This window comes from Coturnix japonica, unplaced genomic scaffold (assembly GCF_054131305.1).
Source record: "Coturnix japonica strain WE unplaced genomic scaffold, WE-NBRP24 Scf082, whole genome shotgun sequence".
Taxonomy (NCBI): domain Eukaryota; kingdom Metazoa; phylum Chordata; class Aves; order Galliformes; family Phasianidae; genus Coturnix; species Coturnix japonica.
The window spans coordinates 204,637-229,475 of NW_028188985.1; the positions used below are offsets into that span (position 1 = coordinate 204,637).

Genomic DNA, 24,839 nt, shown 5'->3' on the forward strand with positions numbered 1-24,839 from the left:
TCATTAACGCCCCCCCACCCCTCATTAACACACACACCCCCCCCCCCCCTAATGATGCCGCTCCGCTTCGCCCCGCTGCGGGTTCCGCTCCGGCGCCGTCTGCAGACAGTGGCTGTGCTGCAATGGGTGCTGAGCTTCGTGCTCATGGGTGAGGGGGGGGAAATGGGGGGGGTCCTGAAGGGGTTTGGGGGGGGGGGTGGAATGGGGGGGGGTCCTAAAGGGGTTTGGGGGGGGGGGGGAACTAATTGGGGGGGGTCCTAAAGGGGTTTGGGGGGGGGAACTAATTGGGGGGGGGTCTTAAAGGGGTCTGGGGGGGGGGGTTGGGGGGGGGGAGGGGGCAACTGGGTGGGGTCCTAAAGGGGTTTGGGGGGGTCTTAGAGGGAATTTATGGGGGGGGGGGGGGGCAAATTGGGGGGGGTCCTGAAAGGGTTTGGAGGGGGGGGGGGGGCTACTGGGAGGGTCCTGAAGGGGGTTTGGAAGGGGGGAGCTAATTGGGGGGGAGGTCCTAAAGGGGTTTGGGGGGGTTCTAAAGGGATTTGGAGGGGTCTTAGAAGGGGTTTATGGGCGGGGGGGGGTAAACTGGGGGGGGGGGCCTAAAGGGATTTGGTGGGGGGAGGCAACTGGGGGGGGTTCTGAAGGGGTTTGGAGGGGGGGGAGGTAATTGGGGGGGGTCCTAAAGGGATTTGGGGGGGGGGGGGAGGTAATTGGGGAGGGGTCTTAAAGGGGTCTGGGGGGGGGTTGGGGGGGGGGGAGGGGGCAACTGGGTGGGGTCCTAAAGGGGTTTGGGGGGGTCTTAGAGGGAATTTATGGGGGGGGGGGGGGCAAATTGGGGGGGGTCCTAAAGGGGTTTGGAGGGGGGGGAACTAATTGGGGGGGCGGGTCCTGAAGGGGTTTGGAGGGGGGGAGGTAATTGGGAGGGGTCCTAAAGGGGTTTGGAGGGGGGGAACTAATTGGGGGGGTCCTAAAGGGGGTTTGGGGGGGGGAGCTAATTGGGGGGGGGGGTCTTAAAGGGGTTTGGGGGGGGGGTGGTTGGGGGGGGGGGGGGAGGGGGCAACTGGGTGGGGTCCTAAAGGGGTTTGGGGGGGTCTTAGAGGGGGTTTAATGGGGGGGAGGAGGGGGCAAATTGGGGGGGGTCCTAAAGGGGTTTGGAGGGGGGGAGGTAATTGGGGGGGGGTCCTAAAGGGGTTTGGAGGGGGGGAACTAATTGGGGGGGAGGTCCTAAAGGGGTTTGGGGGGGTTCTAAAGAGATTTGGAGAGGTCTTAGAAGGGGTTTATGGGCGGGGGGGTGTAAACTGGGGGGGGTCCTAAAGGGATTTGGTGGGGGGAGGCAACTGGGGGGGGTTCTGAAGGGGTTTGGAGGGGGGGGAGGTAATTGGGGGGGTTCCTAAAGGGGTTTGGGGGGGGGGAGGTAATTGGGGGGGGGTCCTAAAGGGGTTGGGAGGGGTCTTAGAGGGGGTTTATGGGGGGGGGGGGTAAACTGGGGGGGGTCCTAAAGGGGTTTGGAGGGGGGGAAGTAATTGGGGGGGTGCTATAGGGGTTTGGAGGGGGGGGGCAGATGGGGGGGGTCCTAAAGGGGTTTGGGGGGGGGGAGGTAATTGGGGGGGGTCCTAAAGGGGGTTTGGAGGGGTCTTAGAAGGGGTTTTTGGGGTGGGGGGCAACTGGGGGGGTCCTAAAGTGGTTTGGAGGGGGGCAACTTGGGGGGTCTTAGAGGGGGTTTATGGGGGGGTGGGGGGGTAAACTGGGGGGGGTCCTAAAGGGGTTTGGGGGGGGGGGAGCTAATTGGGGGGGGTCCTAAAGGGGTTTGGCGGGGGTTTGGGGGGGCGGGCAACTGGGGGAGTCCTAAAGGGGTTTGGAGGGGGGGAGCTACTGGGGGGGGTCCTGAAGGGGTTTGGGGGGGTTCTAAAGGGATTTGGAGGGGTCTTAGAGGGGGCTTGGGGGGGGGGTCCTAAAGGGATTTGGGGTGGGGAGGCAACTGGGGGGGATCCTAAAGGGGTTTGGATGGGGGTTTGGGGGGGAGGGGGCAACTGGGGGGGGGGGTCCTAAAGAGGTTTGGAGGGGTCTTAGAGGGGGTTTCGGGGAGGGGGAAACTGGAGGGGGTCCTAAAGGGGTTGGGGGTGGGGGGGAGGCAACTGGGGGGGGTCTTAAAGGGATTTGGAGGGGGTAACTGGGGGGGTCCTAAAGGGGTTAGGAGGTGGGGGGTAAATTGGGGGGGGTCCTAGAGGGGTTTGGGGGGGTCCTAGAGAGGTTTTGGGAGGGGGGGTGTGACTTGGGGGGGTCCTAAAGGGGTTTGGAGGGGTATTTTGGGGGTTGTGGGGTTCGGGGGGGGGTCATGGGGGGTGAAATTGGGGTGGGGGGCAACTGGGGGGGGTTCTAAGGGGGTCCTGGGGGGGAATTGGGGCGTCTAAGGGGGGATTGGGGTGACGTTTAAGGGGTCTTTCGGGGGTTGTGGGGTTCGAAGGGGGGCACGGGGGGTGGAACTGGGGGGTCCTAAGGAGGGTTTGAGTGGGGGTTGGGGGGTCCTAGGAGGGTTTGGGGGGTCTTCAAGGGGGTTGGGGGGGGGTTTGGGGGGTCGTGGGAGGTGAAATTAAGGGGGGGGGGGGGGCACTGAGTGGGCCCTAAGGGGGCTGTTCGGGGGGGTCCCGGGGGGGTCTTTTGGGAGTCATGGGGGGGCAACTGGGGGGGGGGGGCAACTGGGGGGTCCCAAGGGGGTCTTGGGGGGTGTTCCTTATGTTCCCCCCCGTCGGAATTTGGGGGCATTTGGGGGTCCCTGTACCCCCCCCCCCACACACCCCTTTTCCTTGGGGGTGGTTTGTTCCTGGGACCCTTTGGGGGGGTTATATGGGGGGGGGTTATATGGGGGGGGGTTATATGGGGGGGGGCAACGGCCCCCCCTGCCCACATTGCTGGGAGGGGGTTGGTTGGATCTGGGGGTGCTGAGAGGAAACAGAGCCCCCATTTAACGCCATATTTGGGGAGGGGGCTCCTCGGGGAGCCTCAAGCAGGGGGGGACCCGGAGGGAGTGACCCCATAAATGTGGGGCGGGGGGAGAGACCCCCAAAACGCCCCCCCCCCCCGTTTATAGGGCAGGTGTGTGTCGTGCTGTGGGCGCTCGCCCTGCAGGGGGCGCTGTGGGCGCCGGCGTTGCTTTACGGCATCTGGATGTTGGCGGACCGGAACACCCCCTGCCGAGGGGGGCGCCCTTCCGAGTGGGTCCGGAAGTGGACGATCTGGCACTACTTCCGGGATTACTTCCCCATCTCTGTGAGCCCTTTGGGGAGGGGGGGGTCCCCAAGGGGGGGTTTGTGAGGGACGACAACGGGGGGGGTTTGGGGTTATGAGAGGGGATTTTGGGGACTTTATGGGGGATGTGGGGTCATTTGAGGGGCTTGGGAGCTTTTATGGGGGATTGGGGGTGGGTTGAGGTCTTTAGTGGGGGGGTCTGGGGGCTTTCATGGGGGTCTGGGGGTTCTTTGTGGGTTTTGGGGTCTTTATATGGGATTTGGGGTCATTATATGGGATTTGGGGTCATTATATGGGATTTGGGGTCTTTATATGGGATTTGGGGTCATTATATGGGATTTGGGGTCTTTATATGGGATTGTGGGGACCTTCAGTGGGTTTTGGGATCTTTATATGAGATTTAGGGTCGTTATATGGGATTTAGGGTCTTTATATGGGATTTGGGGTCATTATATGGGATTTGGGGTCTTTATATGGGATTGTTGGTTCCCCCCATCCCACACTATGTCCCCCATCCCATCCCATCCCATACAGTGTCCCCCCATCCCACCCCACACTGTGTCCCCCCATTGACTGTTGGTTCCCCCCATCCCACCCCATTCTATGTCCCCCCATCCCACCCCACACTGTGTCCCCCATCCCATACTATGTCCCCCCACCCCACACTATGTCCCCCCATCCCACCCCATTCTATGTCCCCCATCCCATCCCATCCCATACAGTGTCCCCCCATCCCATATTATGTCCCCCATCCCATTCTGTGTCCCCCCCATTGACAGCTCCCCCCACCCCACACTATGTCCCCCATCCTATCCCATCCCATCCCATCCCATCCCATACAGTGTTCCCCCATCCCACCCCACACTGTGTCCCCCATCCCACACTATGTCCCCCATCCCATACAGTGTCCCCCCATTGACTATTGTTCCCCCCATCCCATTCTATGTCCCCCATCCCACCCCACACTATGTCCCCCATCCCATCCCATCCCACCCCACACTGTGTCCCCCCATTGACTGTTGGTTCTCCCCATCCCACCCCACACTATGTCCCCCACCCCATTCTATGTCCCCCACCCCACACTATGTCCCCCACCCCATTCTATGTCCCCCATCCCATTCTATGTCCCCCATCCCACCCCACACTATGTCCCCCATCCCATCCCATCCCATCCCACCCCACACTGTGTCCCCCATTGACTATTGGTTCTCCCCATCCCACCCCACACTATGTCCCCCATCCCATTCTATGTCCCCCATCCCATTCTATGTCCCCCATCCCATCCCATCCCATACAGTGTTCCCCCATCCCACCCCACACTGTGTCCCCCATCCCACACTATGTCCCCCCATTGACTGTTGGTTCCCCCCCCATCCCATTCTATGTCCCCCATCCCACACTATGTCCCCCCCATCCCACCCCACACTATGTCCCCCCATCCCATTCTATGTCCCCCATCCCATTCTATGTCCCCCATCCCACCCCACACTATGTCCCCCATCCCATCCCATCCCATCCCATTCTATGTCCCCCACCCTACACTATGTCCCCCATCCCATCCCATTCTATGTCCCCCATCCCATCCCATCCCATCCCATCCCATCCCATCCCATCCCATCCCATCCCATCCCATCCCATCCCATCCCATCCCATACAGTGTTCCCCCATCCCACCCCACACTGTGTCCCCCATCCCATACTATGTCCCCCATCCCATACAGTGTCCCCCCATTGACTATTGGTTCCCCCCATCCCATTCTATGTCCCCCATCCCACCCCACACTGTTTCCCCCCATTGACTGTTGTTCCCCCCCCAGCTGATCCGCACGGTGCCGTTGGACCCCCGCCGGAACCACCTTCTGGCCTTTCACCCTCACGGGGTTTTGGCCGCCGGCGCCTTCGCCAATTTCTGCACCGAAGCCACCGGGTTCGGGGTCTTGTTCCCCGGGCTCCGACCCCACCTGCTCACCCTGCCATGTTGGTTCCGACTGCTCCTATGGAGGGAGTACGTCATGAGCGGAGGTGGGGGGCACACAAAGGGAATGGGGGGCACGGGACATCAATAGGGCCCTAAATGGGGGGGTTTAGGGGGTCCCAAAGGGCACTGGGGTCAATGAGTCACAATAGGACCCCAAATGGGGGGGTTGAGAGGGTCCCAAAGGGCATTAGGGTCAATGAATCCCAATAGGACCCCAATAGGGACCCAAATGTGGGGGTCTAGGGGGTCTCAAAGGGCATAGGGGTCAATGAATCCCAATAGGACCCCAATAGGACCCCAAATGGGGGAGTTTAGGGGGTCCTGAGGGGTATTGGGGTCAATGAATCCCAATAGGACCCCAAAAGTTGGGGGGATTTGGGGTCTCAATGGGTATTGGGGTCAATGAATCCCAATAGGACCCAAAGCTGGGGGAACTTGGGGTCCCAAAGGACTTTGGGGGTCCCAAAGGGCTTTGAGGGTCCCAGGACCCCAATAGGACCCCAAATGTGGGGGTTAAAGGGGTCCCAAAGGGCATTGGGGTCAATGAATCCCAATAGAACCCCAATAGGAACCCAAATGTGGGTGTTTAGGGGGTCCTGAGGGGCATTGGGGTCAATGAATCCCAATAGGACCCCAAATGTGGGTGTTTAGGGGGTCCTGAGGGGCATTGGGGTCCCAGAACCCACCTCCTCACCCTGCCATGTTGGTTCCGACTGCCCCTATGGAGGGAGTACGTCATGAGTGGAGGTAATGGGGGGCACAGGACATCAATAGGGCCCTAAATGGGGGGGTTTAGGGGGTCCTGAAGGGCATTGGGGTCAATGAATCCCAATAGGACCCCAATAGGAACCCAAATGTGGGGGTCTAGGGGGTCTCAAAGGGCATTGGGGTCAATGAATCCCAATAGGACCCCAATAGGAACCCAAATGTGGGGGTCTAGGGGGTCTCAAAGGGCATTGGGGTCAATGAATCCCAATAGGACCCAAAGCTGGGGGAACTTGGGGTCCCAAAGGACTTTGGGGGTCCCAAAGGGCTTTGAGGGTCCCAGGACCCCAATAGGACCCCAAATGTGGGGGTTAAAGGGGTCCCAAAGGGCATTGGGGTCAATGAATCCCAATAGAACCCCAATAGGAACCCAAATGGGGGGTTTAGGGGGTCCCAAAGGGCATTGGGGTCCCAGAACCCCAATAGGACCCCAAATGGGGGGTTTAGGGGGTCCTGAAGGGCACTGGGGTCAATGAATCACAATAGGACCCGAAGTTGGGGGGATTTGGGGTCCCAAAGGGCATTGGGGTCCCAAAATCCCAATAGGACCCCAAATGGGGGGGTTTAGGGGGTCCTGAAGGGCACTGGGGTCAATGAATCCCAATAGAACCCCAAAAGTTGGGGGGATTTGGGGTCCCAGAATCCCAATAGGACCCCAAATGGGGGGGTTTAGGGGGTCCTGAAGGGCACTGGGGTCAATGAATCCCAATAGGACCCCAAAAGTTGGGGGGATTTGGGGTCCCAGAATCCCAATAGGACCCCAAATGTGGGGCTTTTAGGGGGTCCTGAGGGGTATTGGGGTCAATGAATCCCAATAGGACCCCAATAGGGACCCAAATGTGGGGGTTTATGGGGTTCCAAAGGGCATTGGGGTCCCAGAACCCACCTCCTCACCCTGCCATGTTGGTTCCGACTGCTCCTATGGAGGGAGTACGTCATGAGCGGAGGTGGGGGGCACACAAAGGGAATGGGGGGCACGGGACATCAATAGGGCCCTAAATGGGGGGGTTTAGGGGGTCCTGAAGGGCATTGGGGTCAATGAGTCACAATAGGACCCCAAATGGGGGGGTTGAGAGGGTCCCAAAGGGCACTGGGGTCAATGAATCCCAATAGGACCCCAATAGGAACCCAAATGGGGCGTTTAGGGGGTCCTGAAGGGCACTGGGGTCAATGAATCCCAATAGGACCCCAATAGGAACCCAGATGGGGGGTCTAGGGGGTCCCAAAGGGCATTGGGGTCAATGAATCCCAATAGGACCCCAAAAGTTGGGGGGATTTGGGGTCTCAATGGGTATTGGGGTCAATGAATCCCAATAGGACCCAAAGTTGGGGGGATTTGGGGTCCCAGGACCCCAATAGGACCCCAAATGTGGGGGTCTCGGGGGTCCTGAGGGGCACTTTTGGGTCCCCCCCCCCCCCAGGCCTGGTCTCGTCGGATCGCAGCAGCCTGGATTTCCTATTGAGCCGCCCCGGGGGGGGGCACGTGGCCGTTATCGCTGTTGGGGGCCCCCCCGAATCGCTGGACGCCCACCCGGGGGCGCTGCGCCTGCAGCTCTTGGGGCGCAAAGGCTTCATCCGCATTGCGCTGCAGCACGGGTACGGGACCCCCATAGACCCCCCCATCCCATAAACCCCCCATCCCATAGACCCCCCATCCCATAAACCCCCCATCCCATAGACCCCCCCATCCCATAGACCCCCCATCCCATAGACCCCCCATCCCATAGACCCCCCATCCCATAAACCCCCCCATCACCCCATAACTGACCCCATAAACCCCCCTTACCCTATAACCCCCCCATCACCCCATAGCCCTCCCACTAACCTTCATAGCCCCCCCATTTCCCCATAGCCCCCCCCATTACCCCATAGACCTCCATTACCCCCATACCCCCTCAATCCCCCATTTACCCCCCATCACCCCCTCCAACCCCAAACCCTCTACTAACCCCATAACCCCCCCATCACCCCATAACCCCCCCAAACCCCATAGCCCTCCACTGACCCCATAACCCCCCCAAACCCCATAACCCCCCACTGACCCCATAGCCCCCCACTGACCCCATAACCCCCCATCACCCCATAGCCCTCCACTGACCCCATAACCCCCCCCAAACCCCATAGCCCCCCACTGACCCCATAGCCCCCCACTGACCCCATAGCCCCCCCAAACCCCATAACCCCCCACTGACCCCATAACCCCCCCAAACCCTATAACCCCCCATCACCCCATAGACCTCCACTGACCCCATAGCTCCCCCATCACCCCATAACCCCCCCAAACCCCATAGCTCCCCACTGACCCCATAGCCCTCCACTGACCCCATAACCCCCCCAAACCCCATAACACCCCATCACCCCATAACCCCCCATCACCCCATAGCCCTCCACTGACCCCATAACCCCCCCAAACCCCATAACACCCCATCACCCCATAACCCCCCCAAACCCCATAACCCCCCCAAACCCCATAACACCCCATCACCCCATAACCCCCCATCACCCCATAGCCCCCCACTGACCCCATAACCCCCCACTGACCCCATAGCCCCACACTGACCCCATAGCCCCACACTGACCCCATAGCCCTCCACTGACCCCATAACCCCCCCAAACCCCATAACCCCCCATCACCCCATAACCCCCCATCACCCCAAAACCCCCCCAAACCCCATAACACCCCATCACCCCATAACCCCCCCATCACCCCATAACCCCCCCAAACCCCATAGCCCCACACTGACCCCATAACCCCCCCAAACCCCATAACACCCCATCACCCCATAACCCCCCATCACCCCATAGACCTCCACTGACCCCATAGCTCCCCCATCACCCCATAACCCCCCATTACCCCATAGCCCCCCACTGACCCCATAACCCCCCATCACCCCATAGCCCCCCACTGACCCCATAGCCCCCCACTGACCCCATACCCCCCCAAACCCCACAGCGCCTCCCTGGTCCCGGTGTTCTCCTTTGGGGAAAACGACGTCTTTGAGCAGATCCCAAACCCGCCCGGTTCGGGGCTGCGGCGCCTTCAGGGCCGGCTACAGAAACTTATGGGGCTGGCGCTGCCCCTATTTCACGCCCGTGGGGTTTTTCAGTACAGCTTCGGGATCCTGCCCTTCCGCCGCCCCATAAACACCGTGGGTGAGGGAATGGAGGGGGCACAAGGGGTCTCGTGGGGGTCCTGTGGGGTCTTGGGGGTCCTATGGGGTCTCTGGGGTGTCCTAAGGGGTCCTATGGGGTCTTTGGGGTGTCCTATGGGGTCTTGGGAGGGTCTTAGGGGGGTATCTGGAGGTCCTATGGGGTCCTATGGGGTCTATGGGGTGTCCTAAGGGGTCCTGTGGGGTCTTGGGTGCATCTATGGGGTCCTATGGGGTCTATGGGGGGGTCCTATGGGGTCTATGGGGGGTCCTATGGGGTCTCTGGGGTGTCCTATGGGGTCCTGTGGGGTCTATGGGGGGTCCTATGGGGTCTCAGTGGGTCCTATGGGGTCTCTGGGGGGTCCTATGGGGTCCTATTGGGTCTCAGTGGGTCCTGTGGGGTCTATGGGGGCATCTATAGGGTCTCTGGGGGGGTCCTATAGGGTCTCTGGGGTGTCCTATGGGGTCTCAGTGGGTACTATGGGGTCTCTGGGGGATCCTATGGGGTCCTATTGGGTCTCAGTGGGTCCTGTGGGGTCTTGGGGGCATCTATAGGGTCTCTGGGGTGTCCTATGGGGTGTCTGCGGTGTCCTATGGGGTCCTATTGGGTCTATGGGGTGTCCTAAGGGGTCCTGTGGGGTCTTGGGGGCATCTATGGGGGGCTCCTATGGGGTCTCTGGGGTGTCCTATGGAGTCCTGTGGGGTCCTATGGGGTCCTATGGAGTCTTAGGGGGGTATCTGGAGGTCCTATGGGGTCCTATTGGGTCTCAGTGGGTCCTATGGGGTCTATGGGGTGTCCTAAGGGGTCCTGTGGGGTCTTGGGTGCATCTATGGGGTCCTATGGGGTCTATGGGGGGGTCCTATGGGGTCTATGGGGGGTCCTATGGGGTCTCTGGGGTGTCCTATGGGGTCCTGTGGGGTCTTAGGGGCATCTATGGGGTCCTATGGGGTCTATGGGGGGGTCCTATTGGGTCTCAGTGGGTCCTATGGGGTCTCTGGGGGTCCTATGGGGTCCTATGGGGTCTCAGTGGGTCCTATGGGGTTTCTGGGGGGTCCTATGGGGTCCTGTGGGGTCTTGGGTGCATCTATGGGGTCTATGGGGGGGTCCTATGGGATCTCTAGGGGGTCCTGTGGGGTCTTGGGGGCATCTATAGGGTCTCTGGGGGGGTCCTATAGGGTCTCTGGGGTGTCCTATGGGGTCTCAGTGGGTCCTATGCGGTCTCTGGGGGGTCCTATGGGGTCCTATTGGGTCTCAGTGGGTCCTGTGGGGTCTTGGGGGCATCTATAGGGTCTCTGGGGTGTCCTATGGGGTCTCAGTGGGTCCTATGGGGTGTCTGCGGTGTCCTATGGGGTCCTATTGGGTCTATGGGGTGTCCTAAGGGGTCCTGTGGGGTCTTGGGGGCATCTATGGGGGGGTCCTATGGGGTCTCTGGGGTGTCCTATGGAGTCCTGTGGGGTCTCAGGGGGTCCTATGGGGTCTTAGGGGGGTATCTGGAGGTCCTATGGGGTCCTGTGGGGCCTCAGGGGGTCCTATGGGGTCTCAGGGGGGTCCTATGGGGTCCTGTGGGGTCTTGGGGGCATCTATGGGGTCTTATGGGGTCTCTGGGGGTCCTATGGGGTCCTGTGGGGTCTCAGTGGGTCCTATGGGGTCTTGGGGGGACGTACGAGGTCTTAGGGGGGTATCTGGGGATCCTATGGGGTTTTGTGGGGTCCTATGGGGGTCTTGGGGGGTCCTACGGGGTCTTCGAGGGGGTCTTGAGGGGTCATCTGGGGTTTTGGGGGGTCTTTGGGGTCTGTGGGTTTCCTTATGGAGTTAAAGGGGCTCTTTGGTGGTTGGGGGTCTCCCTAACGGGGTTTTCCTTTCCTTTTTGGGTGGGGGTCGTGGCAGTGGGAGCCCCCCTGGAGCTGCCTCGCCTGCCGTGCCCCCCCCCGGAGGCGGTGGAGTCTTGGGGGGGTCCTATGGGGTCTTGGGGGGGTCTCGGTGGGTCCTATGGGGTCTTGGTGGGGTCTTAGGGGGATATCTGGAGGTCCTATGGGGTCTCTGGGGGTCCTGATGAGTCATATGGGGTATCGAGTGGGTCCTGTGGGGGTCTTGGGGGGCCGTGTGTGTTTTGGGGGGGGGTCTCTGGGGGTCCTATGGGTTCTTGGGGGGACCTACGAGGTCTTAGGGGGGGTATCGGGGGATCCTACGGGGTTTTGGGGGGTCCTATGGGAGTCTTGGGGGGTCCTATGGGGTCATGTGGGGTCTCAGTGGGTCCTATGGGGTCTTGGGGGGTCCTACGGGGTCTTCGGGGGGGTCTTGAGGGGTCATTTGGGGTCCTGGGGGGTCTTTGGGGTCTGGGGGTTCCCATTGTGATGACTGTGGGTTTCCTTATGGAGTTAAAGGGGTTCTTTGGTGGTCGGGGGTCTCCCTAACGGGGTTTTCCTTTCCTTTTTGGGTGGGGGTCGTGGCAGTGGGAGCCCCCCTGGAGCTGCCTCGCCTGCCGTGCCCCCCCCCGGAGGCGGTGGAGGTTTGGCACCGGCGTTACCTGCGCTGCCTGGAGCGGCTCTTCGAGGAACACAAGGGGCGCTATGGGGTGGCTGCCCCACAGCACCTGGAGTTCGTCTGAATTGGGGGGGGGGGGAAATGGGGAGGGGAGACCCCACAAATGGGGGTCAAAAACAAAGGGGGGGGGGACAAAAATGGGGAGGGGAGACCCCACAAATGGGGGGGGACCCAAAAATGGAGGGGAGACCCCTGAAATGGGGGGAGACCCCACAATATGGGGGGGGGGCAAAAATGGGGTGGGGAGACCCTACAAATGGGGGGGCTTTGGCAAAAATAGAGGGGAGACCCTACAAATGGGGGGGGGAAAGTGAAGGGGGGGGGGGACAAAAATGGGGTGGGGAGACCCTACAAATGGGGGGGGAGGGGGCAAAAGTGGGGGGGAGACCCGAGAAATGGGGTCTTGGGGGGTGTCTGGGGGTCCTATGGGGTCTTAGGGGGGTATCTGGAGGACCTATAGGGTCTCTGGGGGTCTTGAGGGGTTCTATGGGGTGTACAATGGGTCCTGGGGGGTCCTATGGGGCCATATGGGGTCTTGGGGAGGGTCTCTGGGGGTCCTATGGGGTCTTGAGGGGGTATCTGGAGGTCCTATAGGGTCTCTGGGGGTCTTGAAGGGTCATATGGGGTCTAAAGTGAATCCTATGGGGTCCTGGGGGGGGGGGGGTCTGTGGGGGTCCTATGGGGTCTTGGGGGTATCTGGGGGTCCCCCCCCCCTAAAATAAAGCAGAAAAGTGATGGAGTTTTTGGGGTGATTAAATGGGATCTGAAGGTTGGAGGGGGGGTTCCAATGTTTGGGGTGCTGGGTGCCCCCCCCAACTCCCCATAACGGCCCCCCCAGCCCCATATGTGCACCATTACTGCCCTCAGCCCCATATCTGCCCCATAGCTGCCCCCCCAGACCCAGAACTGCCCCTATAAGTACTTTCCCCCCCCACAACTGCCCCATAACTGCCCCCCAGCCCCATATCTGCCCCATTGCTGCCCCCTCAGACCCATAGCTGCCCCATATCTGCCCCCCCAGCTTGATAACTGCCCCATTGCTGCCCCCCCAGCCCCATATCTGCCCCCCCAGCCCCATAACTGCCCCATTGCTGCCCCCCAGCCCCATATCTGCCCCCCCAGCCCCATAACTGCCCCATTGCTGCCCCCCCAGCCCCATATCTGCCCCCCCAGCCCCATATCTGCCCCATTGCTGCCCCCTCAGACCCATAGCTGCCCCATATCTGCCCCCCCAGCCCCATAACTGCCCCATTGCTGCACCCCCAGCCCCATATCTGCCCCATATGTGCCCCCCAGCCCCATATGTGCCCCATAACTGCCCCATATGTGCCCCCCAGCCCCATAACTGCCCCATATCTGCCCCATTATCTGCCCCCCCAGCCCCATATCTCCCCATAACTGCCCCCCCCCCATGGTACAAACGTGGTTTATTGAAGGGGGCGGGGCCCGGCCGGCGGGGGGGGGGGGGGCGGGGCTAACACCGCGCGGAGCTGTCAATCATGCGGGAGACAAAAGGGGGCGTGGCCCGCGGCGAGGAGACGAGGGGGCGTGGCCTTATTGCTATTGGTGGGAGCCGCGGGAAGGGGCGGGGCTACACAGTGTGGGGTCATAGAAAAGGCGGCGAATGGGGCGGGGCCAGCACCGGAAGTGGGCGGGGCTAACCGGAAGGGGGGCGTGGCTTGCGGAACCGGAAGTGGGGGGAGCTCGCGCCCCCACGTGGCTTGGAGGGGGGAGGGGGCCCCCCCCGGGGGCTGTCAGTGCAGGGGGGGCGGGGTCAGAGGTCACAGTGGGGTCAGAGGTCACAGTGGGGGTCGGAGGTCACAGTTGTGGGAGGTCACGTTCGGGGTCAGGGGTCACTGAGTGGGGTCAAGGTCAGAGGTCAGAAGGTCAGGGGTTGGAGGTCACCTGTTGGGGTCAGAGGTCGGGATTGGAGGTCACAGTGCAGAGGTAACAGTTGGGGGTCAGAGGTCACCATTTGGGGTCAGAGGTCATCATCTGGGTCAGAGGTCACCGTTCAGGACAGGGGTTAGAGGTCAGAGGTCGGGGTCAGACTTCGGGGTTGGAGGTCCCATGTCACAGAGCGGGGTCAGAGGTCACAGAGCGGGGTCAGAGGTCACAGTGGGAGCGGAGGTCAGAGGCTGGGGGTCAGAGGTCAGAGGTCGTGGGCTACGTGCCCTCTGGGGTCGCCCCGGGTGGTTCCTCCACTTCGTGCAGCGACGGCTCCCGGTAAAGGGCAACTGTGGGCACAGAGACAGAGCCATGGGGGAACCCAGCCCCATAACTGACCCCCCAGCCCCATAACTGACCCCCAGCCCCATAACTGACCCCCCAGCCCCATAACTGACCCCCAGCCCCATAACTGACCCCCCAGACCCATAACTGACCCCCAGCCCCATAACTGACCCCTCAGCCCCATAACTGACCCCCAGCCCCATAACTGACCCCTCAGCCCCATAACTGACCCCCAGCCCCATAACTGACCCCCCAGCCCCATAACTGACCCCCAGCCCCATAACTGACCCCCAGCCCCATAACTGACCCCCCAGCCCCATAACTGACCCCCAGCCCCATAACTGACCCCCAGCCCCATAACTGACCCCCCAGCCCCATAACTGACCCCCCAGCCCCATAACTGACCCCCCAGCCCCATAACTGACCCCCAGCCCCATAACTGACCCCCCAGCCCCATAACTGACCCCCCAGACCCATAACTGACCCCCAGCCCCATAACTGACCCCCCAGCCCCATAACTGACCCCCCAGCCCCACAACTGACCCCCCAGCCCCACAACTGACCCCCCAGCCCCATAACTGACCCCCCAGCCCCATAACTGACCCCCCAGCCCCATAACTGACCCCTCAGCCCCATAACTGACCCCCAGCCCCATAACTGACCCCAAGCCCCATAACTGACCCCCAGCCCCATAACTGACCCCCAGACCCATAACTGACCCCCAGCCCCATAACTGACCCCCCAGCCCCACAACTGACCCCCCAGCCCCATAACTGACCCCCAGCCCCATAACTGACCCCAAGCCCCATAACTGCCCCCTCAGCCCCATAACTGACCCCCAGCCCCATAACTGACCCCCAGACCCATAACTGACCCCCAGCCCCATAACTGACCCCCAGCCCCACAACTGACCCCCAGCCCCATAACTGACCCCCAGCCCCATAACTGATCCCCCAGCCCCATAACTGACCCCCAGCCCCATAACTGACCCCCCAGCCCCATAACTGACCCCCCAGCCCCATAACTGACCCCCCAGACCCATAACTGACCCCCCAGCCCCATAACTGACCCTCAGCCCCATAACTGACCCCCAGCCCCATAACTGACCCCCAGACCCATAACTGACCCCCAGACCCATAACTGATCCCCCAGACCCATAACTGACCCCCCAGACCCATAACTGCCCTATAACTGCCCCCTAACAACCCCCTCAGCCCCATAAATGGCCCCCTCAGCCCCATAACAACCCCCTCAGCCCCATAAATCCCCCACAGACCCATAACAGGCCCCTCAGCCCCACAATTCCACTCTCAGCCCCCTAACAACCCCATCAGCCCCACAATTGCCCTATAACAGCCCCCTAACAGCCCCCTCAGCCCCATAAATGCTCCCCTCAGCCCCATAACAACCCCATCAGCCCCACAACTGCCCTATAACAGCCTCCTAACAGCCCCCTCAGCCCCATAAATGCCCCCCCAGCCCCCTAGCAGAGCCCTCAGCCCCATAACAGCCCCCTCAGCCCCACAACTTCCCTATACAGCTCCCCAACAACCCCCTCAGCCCCATAAACAGCCCCCTAGCAGAGCCCTCAGCCCCACAGCTGACCCCTCAGCCTCATAATAGCCCCATAACAGCCCCCCAATAGCCCCCTCAGCCCCATAAATGCCCCCCTCAGCCCCACAATTCCACTCTCAGCCCCCTAACAACCCCATCAGCCCCACAACTGCCCTATAACAGCCCCCAAACAACCCCCTCAGCCCCACAACAGCCCCTTCAGACCCATAACAGCCCCCTCAGCCCCATAAATGCCCCCCTCAGCCCCTTAGCAGAGCCCTCAGCCCCACAGCTGACCCCTCAGCCCCATAACAGCCCCCTCAGCCCCACAACTTCCCTATACAGCTCCCCAACAACCCCCTCAGCCCCATAAATGGTCCCCTCAGCCCCATAACAGCCCCTCAGCCCCACAACTACCCCCTCAGCCTCATAACAACCCCCTCAGCCCCACAACTACCCCCTCAGACCCATAACAACCCACTCAGCCCCCTAGCAGAGCCCTCAGCCCCACAACTGCCCCCTCAGCCCCATAATAGCCCCATAACAGCCCCCCAATAGCCCCCTCAGCCCCATAACAACCCACTCAGCCCCACAACTACCCCCTCAGCCTCATAACAACCCCCTCAACCCCACAACTACCCCCTCAGCCCCATAACAGCCCCATAACAGCCCCCCAATAGCCCCCTCAGCCCCATAACAACCCACTCAGCCCCCTAGCAGAGCCCTCAGCCCCACAACTGCCCCCTCAGCCCCATAACAACCCCCTCAGCCCCATAACAGCCCCCCCTACCCCCTGACATCCCCCCAATACCCTCCAGCAGCTGGGGCAGGAAATGCGCGGCCGCTTTGTCCTTGCGCACTCGGTGTCCGGCCATGGGGCGGCCGTGTCGGTCCAGCCCCAGATACCAGGCCCGCCCCGAACGTCGCTGCCGATATAGGGCCGAGGCGTAGAGCACGTGGTAGTTCTCAAACACACACTCCTTGAAGCGACACTCGGCCGTGAAGTGAACCTGGGGGGGACATGGGGGGGTCCCATAGACATGGGGGTCCCATAGACATGGGGGTCAATGGGTTGGGGTCAGTGGGGTATTGGGGTCAATGGGTTGGGGTCAGTGGGGTATTGGGGTCAATGGGTTGGAGTCAGTGGGGTATTGGGGTCAATAGTTTCGGGTCAGTTGGGTATTGGGGTCAAGGGGACAATGGGGTCAATGGGTTGGGGTCAGAGGGGTATTGGGATCAATGAGTTTGGGGTCAATGGGGTATTGGAGTCAATGGGTTGGGGTCAGTGGGGTACTGGGGTCAATGGGTTGGAGTCAGTTGGGTATTGGGGTCGAGTGGACAATGGGGTCAGTGAGTTTGGGGTCAATGGGGTATTGGGGTCAACGGGTTGGAGTCAGTGGGGTATTGGGGTCAATGGGTTGGGGTCAGAGGGGTATTGGGGTCAATGGGTTGGAGTCAGTTGGGTATTGGGGTCGAGTGGACAATGGGGTCAATGAGTTTGGGGTCAATGGGGTATTGGGATCAATGGGTTGGGGTCAGAGGGGTATTGGGATCAATGGGTTGGAGTCAGTTGGGTATTGGGGTCAAGGGGACAATGGGGTCAATGAGTTTGGGGTCAATGGGGTATTGGGGTCAATGGGTTGGGGTCAGAGGGGTATTGGGGTCAATGGGTCTGGGGTCAATGGGGTATTGGGGTCAATGGGTTGGAGTCAGTGGGGTATTGGGGTCAATAGTTTTGGGTCAGTGGGGTATTGGGGTCAATAGTTTTGGGTCAGTGGGGTATTGGGGTCAGTGGGTTGGGGTCAGTGGGGTATTGGGGTCAATGGGTTGGGGTCAATGGGGTATTGGGGTCAATGGGTCTGGGGTCAGTGGGGTATTGGGGTCAATGGGTTGGAATCAGTTGGGTATTGGGGTCAAGGGGACAATGGGGTCAATGAGTTTGGGGTCAATGGGGTATTGGGGTCAATGGGTTGGAGTCAGTGGGGTACTGGGGTCAATGGGTTGGGGTCAGTGGGGTATTGGGGTCAATGGGTTGGAGTCAGTTGGGTATTGGGGTCAAGGGGACAATGGGGTCAATGAGTTTGGGGTCAATGGGGTATTGGGGTCAATGGGTCTGGGGTCAGTGGGTTTGAGGTCAATGGGTTTGGGGTCAATGGGGTATTGGGATCAATGGGTTGGGGTCAGTGGGGTATTGGGGTCAATGGGTTGGAGTAGGTTGGGTATTGGGGTCAATAGTTTTGGGTCAGTGGGGTATTGGGGTCAATAGTTTTGGGTCAGTGGGGTATTGGGGTCAATGGGTTGGGGTCAGTGGGGTATTGGGGTCAATGGGTTGGAGTCAGTGGGGTATTGGGATCAATGGGTTGGGGTCAGTGGGGTATTGGGGTCAATGGGTTGGAATCAGTTGGGTATTGGGGTCAAGTGGACAATGGGGTCAATGAGTTTGGGGTCAATGGGGTATTGGGGTCAATGGGTCTGGGGTCAGTGGGTTTGGGGTCAATGGGTTTGGGGTCAATGGGGTATTGGGGTCAATGGGTCTGGGGTCAGTGGGGTATTGGGGTCAATAGTTTTGGGTCAGTTGGGTATTGGGGTCAAGGGGACAATGGGGTCAATGGGTTGGGGTCAGAAGGGTATTGGGGTCAATGGGTTGGGGTCAGTGGGGTATTGGGATCAATGGGTTGGGGTCAGTGGGGTATTGGGGTCAATGGGTTGGAGTCAGTGGGGTATTGGGGTCAATAGTTTTGGGTCAGTTGGGTATTGGGGTCAAGGGGACAATGGGGTCAATGAGTTTGGGGTCAATGGGGTATTGGGGTCAATGGGTTGGGGTCAGTGGGGTATTGGGATCAATGGATTGGGGTCAGTGGGGTATTGGGGTCAATGGGTTGGAGTAGGTTGGGTATTGGGGTCAATAGTTTTGGGTCAGTTGAGTATTGGGGTCAAGGGGACAATGGGGTCAATGAGTTTGGGGTCAATGGGGTATTGGGGTCAATGAGTTTGGGGTCAGTGGGGTATTGGGATCAATGGGTTGGGGTCAGTGGGGTATTGGGGTCAATGGGTTGGGGTCAGTGGGGTATTGGGGTCAATGGGTTGGGGTCAATTGGGTATTGGGGTCAAGGGGACAATGGGGTCAATGAGTTTGGGGTCAATGGGGTATTGGGGTCAATGAGTTTGGGGTCAGTGGGGTATTGGGATCAATGGGTTGGGGTCAGTGGGGTATTGGGGTCAATGGGTTGGGGTCAGTGGGGTATTGGGGTCAATGGGTTGGGGTCAATTGGGTATTGGGGTCAAGGGGACAATGGGGTCAATGAGTTTGGGGTCAATGGGGTATTGGGGTCAATGGGTTGGAGTCAGTGGGGTATTGGGATCAATGGGTTGGGATCAATGGGTTGGGGTCAGTGGGGTATTGGGGTCAATGGGTCTGGGGTCAGTGGGGTATTGGGATCAATGGGTTGGGGTCAGTGGGGTATTGGGGTCAATGGGTTGGGGTCAGTGGGGTATTGGGGTCAATGGGTTGGAGTAGGTTGGGTATTGGGGTCAATAGTTTTGGGTCAGTTGGGTATTGGGGTCAAGGGGACAATGGGGTCAATGGGTTGGGGTCAGAGGGGTATTGGTGTCAATGGGTTTGGGTCAGTGGGGTATTGGGGTCAGTGGGTTGGGGTCAGTGGGGTATTGGGGTCAATGGGTTGGGGTCAGTGGGGTATTGGGGTCAGTGGGTTGGGGTCAGTGGGGTATTGGGGTCAATGGGTTGGGGTCAGTGGGGTATTGGGGTCAGTGGGTTGGGGTCAGTGGGGTACTGGGGTCAATGGGTTGGAGTCAGTGGGGTATTGGGGTCAATAGTTTTGGGTCAGTTGGGTATTGGGGTCAAGGGGACAATGGGGTCAATGAGTTTGGGGTCAATGGGGTATTGGGGTCAATGGGTTGGAGTCAGTGGGGTATTGGGATCAATGGGTTGGGGTCAGAGGGGTATTGGGGTCAATGGGTTGGAGTCAGTGGGGTATTGGGGTCAATAGTTTTGGGTCAGTTGGGTATTGGGGTCAAGGGGACAATGGGGTCAATGAGTTTGGGGTCAGTGGGGTATTGGGGTCAATGGGTTGGAGTCAGTTGGGTATTGGGGTCAATAGTTTTGGGTCCGTTGGGTATTGGGGTAAAGGGGACAATGGGGTCAATGAGTTTTGGGTCAGTGGGGTATTGGGGTCAATGGGTCTGGGGTCAGTGGGGTATTGGGATCAATGGGTTGGGGTCAGTGGGGTATTGGGGTCAATGGGTCTGGGGTCAGTGGGGTATTGGGGTCAATGGGTTGGAGTCGGTTGGGTATTGGGGTCAATAGTTTTGGGTCAGTTGGGTATTGGGGTCAAGGGGACAATGGGGTCAATGAGTTTGGGGTCAATGGGGTATTGGGGTCAATGGGTTGGAGTCAGTGGGTTATTGGGATCAATGGGTTGGGGTCAATGGGGTATTGGGGTCAATGGGTTGGAGTCAATTGGGTATTGGGGTCGAGTGGACAATGGGGTCAATGAGTTTGGGGTCAATGGGGTATTGGGGTCAATGGGTTGGAGTCAGTGGGGTATTGGGATCAATGGGTTGGAGTCAGTGGGGTATTGGGGTCAAGTAGACAATGGGGTCAATGAGTTTGGGGTCAATGGGGTATTGGGGCCAATGGGTTGGGGTCAATGGGGTATTGGGGTCAATGGGTTGGAATCAGTTGGGTATTGGGGTCGAGTGGACAATGGGGTCAATGAGTTTGGGGTCAATGGGGTATTGGGGTCAATGGGTCTGGGGTCAGTGGGTTTGGGGTCAATGGGTTTGGGGTCAATGGGGTATTGGGGTCAATGGGTTGGGGTCAGAGGGGTATTGGGGTCAATGGGTTGGAGTCAGTTGGGTATTGGGGTCAAGGGGACAATGGGGTCAATGAGTTTGGGGTCAATGGGGTATTGGGGTCAATGGGGTAGTGGGGTCAATGGGGTATTGGGGTCAATGGGTCTGGGGTCAGTGGGTTTGGGGTCAGTGGATTGGGGTTAGTTGGGTATTGGGGTCAATGGGTTTGGGGTCAATGGGGTAGTGGGGTCAATTATATAATGGGGTCAATGGGTTTGGGGTCAATGGGGCATTGGGGTCAGTGGGTTTGGGGTCAATGGGGTAGTGGGGTCAACGGGGCAGCGGGGTCAATGGGTTTGGGGTCAATTGAGCATTGGGATCAATGAGTTTGGGGTCAATTGGACAATGGGGTCAATGGGTTTGGGATCAAAAGGGCATTGGGGTCAGTGGGTTGAGTGTCCCATCAGAAGGGCCCCATTGAGGTATGGGGGGTGGCTGTCCCTATTATGGGGGGGGTCCCATGTGGGGGTCCTGGACTCACGGAGGCGTAGACGACCCCGGCCCCATTCATGGCCACGTAGCGCCCGGCTCGTGCCCCCTGGATGGCAACAACGCGGAGCCCCACCGGGATCAGGTTGAACAGAGCTGGGGGAGGGGCAGGGGGTCACCATGGAGAGACCCTCCCCCCAAAGCACCCCCCCAAAGCCCCCCCCCAAAGCCCCCATTGCAGCCAGTATCACCCAGTGTCACCCTATGAGCCCCCACCCCTCGTTTAAGCCCCACCCACCAGCTGCCAGGCCACACCCCCTCGCATTAAGCCCCGCCCACTCATTATCATACCATTAACATAAAGCTCTGTCCCCCCTTAAGCCCCTCCCACTCCATAACAACCCATTAAACCCCACCCACTAATTATCATACAATTAACATGAAGCCCTGCCCCACTTAAGCCCCTCCCACTCCACAACAGCACATTAAGCCCCACCCACTCATTATCATAACATTAACATAAACCACCATAAGCCCCTCCCACTCCACATCAACCCTCCATTAAGCCCCACCCACTCATTATCATACCATTAACATAAAGCACACTCCACAACAAGCCTCATTTAAGCCCCACCCACTCATTACCATACAATTAACATAAACCACCACAAGCCCCTCCCACTCCATATCAACCCCCATTAACACCGCCCACTGTCAGACCACGCCCCCTCCCACGAAGCCCCGCCCCCTTTAAGCCCCGCCCCTCACTTCCAGGCCCCGCCCCCTCCCACAAAGCCCCGCCCCCCACTTCCAGGCCCCGCCCCCTTTAAGCCCCGCCCCTCATTTCCATGGCCCGCCTCCTCACACGAAGCCACGCCCCCTTTAAGCCCCACCCCTCACTTCCAAACCCCGCCTCCTCCCACGAAGCCCCGCCCCCTCGCTTCCAAACCCCGCCCCCCTCTCACGAAGCCCCGCCCATCACTTCCAGGCCCCCGCCCCCTTTTAAGCCCCACCCCTTCACTTCCAAACCCCGCCCCCCCCACAAAGCCCCGCCCCCTCTCACGAAGCCCCGCCCCCTCACTTCCAGGCCCCGCCTCCTCCCACGTTCCGTCCAATCGCCCGTCAGGTCCCATGTGCAGGAAGTGCCCGTGCCCACAGCGCAGCTTCGCCACCGCGCCACGGAGCTGCGGCTCTATGGGGGGGGCACAGGGTCACGTGACAGCAGGGAAACCCCCTCCCCACCCCACATGTCCCCCCCCCCATCCCCAAATCCCCCCCCCCCCGTTCAGCCCTTTCCATTCATTCACCCCCATTGATTCCCATTGACCCCCATTCAGACCCATTCAGCCCCATGTACTCCCATTCATTCACCCCCATTCACCCCCACAGCTCCCCATTGATCCCCATGGGCTCCCAATCATTCACCCCCACAGCTCCCCATTGATCCCCATTGATCCTCATTGAACCCCATTGATCCCCATTGATCCCCACTGACCCCCATGTACTCCCACTCATTCACCCCCATTCACCCCCACAGCTCCCCATTGATCCCCATTGATCCTCATTGACCCCCACACTCAGCCCCATTGATCCCTATTGACCCCCATTCAGCCCCATTCACCCCCATGTACTCCCATTCCTTCACCCCCATTCACCCCCACAGCTCCCCATTGATCCCCATTGATCCCCACTGACCCCCATTTACTCCCATTTGACCCCCATTGGTTCCCACTGTTCCCCACTGACCCCATAGGCCAACAGTGACCCCCACTGAGCCCGACATTGGACCCCATAGGCCCCCAATGTCCCCCACTGACCCCCACAGATCCTCATTGAGCCCCTCTGACCCCATAGATGCCCACTGACCCCACAGATCCCTACTGATACCATAGGTCCCCATTGATTCCATATGTCCCCATTAACCCCCACAGACCCCACTGACCCCCAGACCCTATAAACCCCCACTGAGCACCCCAGATCCCCACTGACCCCATAGGTCCCCACCAACCCCATAGGCCCCCATTGCCCCCCCCCAGAGCCCTACTGACCCCACAGCCCTCCCAGATCCCCATTCACCCCCACACCCAGACCCCCACTGACCCCCCCCAGGCCCGCATTGACCCCCCCCAGACCCCTACTGACCCCCAGACCCTATAAACCCCCACTGACCCCACAGGTCCCCATTGACTCCCCTCAAACCCCATTAACCCCCCCCTCCAGATCTCCACTGACCCCATAGGCCCTCATTGACTCCATAGGCCCCCATTGCCCCCCCCCCAGACCCTCACTGACCCCACAACCTCCCCCAGATACCCATTCACACCCCCCCAGACCCCCTCTGACCCCATAGGTCTCCACTGACCCCATAGGTCTCCACTGACCCCATAGGCCCTCATTGACTCCATAGGCCCCCACTGTCCCCCCCCAGACCCCCACTGACCCCACAACCCCCCCCAGATCCCCATTCACACCCCCCCAGACCCCCACTGACCCCATAGGTCTCCGCTGACCCCATAGGCCCCCATTGACTCCATAGGCCCCCATTGCCCCCCCCCCAGACCCCCACTGACCCCATAGGTCTCCACTGACCCCATAGGCCCTCATTGACTCCATAGACCCCCATTGCCCCCCCCCCAGACCCCCACTGACCCCACAACCCCCCCAGACCCCCATAACCCCACCCCCCCCAGAGCCCCACTGACCCCCCCCCCAGACCCCTACTGACCCCCAGACCCTATAAACCCCCACTGACCCCCCCAGATCCCCACTGACCACATAGGCCCCCACTGCCCCCCCCCCAGACCCCCACTGACCCCACAACCCCCCCAGACCCCCATTACCCCCCCATAGCCCCCCCCCATAGCCCCCCCCCCCTCACCGGGCGGTTTCTCCCTGGGTCTCCTCCTCCTCCCGCATCCCCTCACTTTGGCCACGAGTCCCCTGAGCTGCTGCTGGCACAGGGAGGGGGGGCCGGGGGTTCCAAGGGGTCGTTGTGGGCCGGGGGGGCGGCTGGGGGGGGCATCGCGACCCCCACGGCGCTGCCGGATGAGGGAACTGGCCAAAGCCGCCATAAGGGGGGGGGGGCTTTGCACGACGGTCGTACAAGGGAGGGATGGAAGATGGGGGGGGGGGCTCACACCTTGCACGAGGGCGGCGCTCGTGCACGAGGGCTCCGGGAGCCTTGCACGGCTGGGGGGGGGGGGGGGGCAACAGGAATGAGGGGTCTCACGAGGGGGGGGGGAGATTTGCACGGGGGTGGGGGGGGGCTTTGCACAAGTGGGGGGGGGGGGGGTCGCACACTTTGCACGTTTGATGTACAAAGGGTGCACGGGGGGGGGTTGCACGAGGTGGGGGGGGGTCTTGCACGGGGTGGGGGGGGTTGCACGAGGTGGGGGGGGGGTCTTGCACGGGGTGGGGGGGGGTGTTGCACGAGGATGGGGGGGGGGCGTCACGAGCGCGGCACGACGGCGTTGCACGAGGGGGTCGCGCGCTTTGCACGGGGGCTCCGCATGCACCGCGGGGGGGTCCCTCCCTTCCCTCTCCCCCCCCCCCCCTCCTCAATTTCTATGGCCGCCCCTTTATGGACCCCCCCCCCCCCTTTACACCGACCCCAACCCCCCCCCCCCCCCCCCGGTGCCGCCGCAGCCGCCGATCGCGATGAGGATGAGATGGGGGGAAAAAAAAGGGGGGGGGGGTAACGCTGAGGTGTGGGATGTGGGGGGAGCTGTGGGGTGGGGATGGGGGGGGTGTCAGCCCGGGGGGGTCCTTTGTGGGGGGGGGGTTTGGGGCCGCTGTGCGTCCCGCTGCGTCGTGCGTGGAGCGTGAGGGGGGGGGGCAGCGAGCGGGGAATGATGGGGGGGGGGGGGGCGGCGCAGGCGCGTGAACGGGGGGGTGGGGTTATGGGGGTGGGGTTATGGGGGGGGGGCGGAGCTTCGAACAGGACGGGGGGGTCCCAAAGCCTCAATGGCGGCACAGTAACACCCAGTGCATCCCAATGGCGGCCCAGTGCCCCCCAGTAGCACCCAGAGCCCCCCCAGTGCCCCCCAGTAGCACCCAGAGCCCCCCCAGCAGCTCCC

At 60.8% G+C, this 24,839-nt stretch overlaps 2 protein-coding genes across 6 annotated transcripts; one reads left to right on the forward strand and one right to left on the reverse strand.

Annotated features, from left to right (window-relative positions):
- Positions 1-23: 23 nt before the first annotated feature.
- Positions 24-11,785, forward strand: LOC146751511 (2-acylglycerol O-acyltransferase 2-B-like). Of its 4 annotated transcripts, none has more exons than XM_085534399.1 (6): positions 24-148; positions 3,083-3,261; positions 5,057-5,261; positions 7,404-7,578; positions 8,936-9,135; positions 11,586-11,785. In XM_085534399.1, the coding sequence occupies exons 1-6, from the start codon at positions 52-54 to the stop codon at positions 11,738-11,740; spliced, it is 1,011 nt and encodes a 336-aa protein (XP_085390525.1). In that variant the 5' UTR covers positions 24-51; the 3' UTR covers positions 11,741-11,785. The 4 variants fall into 4 exon arrangements, with proteins under 4 accessions (XP_085390525.1, XP_085390528.1, XP_085390526.1 ...); XM_085534402.1 differs by having other exon boundaries at positions 9,090-9,135; positions 11,586-11,725; XM_085534400.1 differs by lacking the exon at positions 11,586-11,785 and adding an exon at positions 11,020-11,072 and having other exon boundaries at positions 8,988-9,135.
- A 1,301-nt stretch (positions 11,786-13,086) lies between these two features.
- LOC107307066 (fibroblast growth factor 11) lies at positions 13,087-23,886 on the reverse strand. Of its 2 annotated transcripts, XM_085534407.1 has the most exons (5): positions 23,642-23,881; positions 21,845-21,955; positions 20,816-20,919; positions 16,274-16,472; positions 13,087-13,913 (listed from the first exon to the last, which is right to left on the reverse strand). In XM_085534407.1, the coding sequence occupies exons 1-5, from the start codon at positions 23,832-23,834 to the stop codon at positions 13,843-13,845; spliced, it is 678 nt and encodes a 225-aa protein (XP_085390533.1). In that variant the 5' UTR covers positions 23,835-23,881; the 3' UTR covers positions 13,087-13,842. The 2 variants fall into 2 exon arrangements, with proteins under 2 accessions (XP_085390533.1, XP_085390534.1); XM_085534408.1 differs by lacking the exon at positions 21,845-21,955 and having other exon boundaries at positions 23,642-23,886.
- Positions 23,887-24,839: the final 953 nt, after the last annotated feature.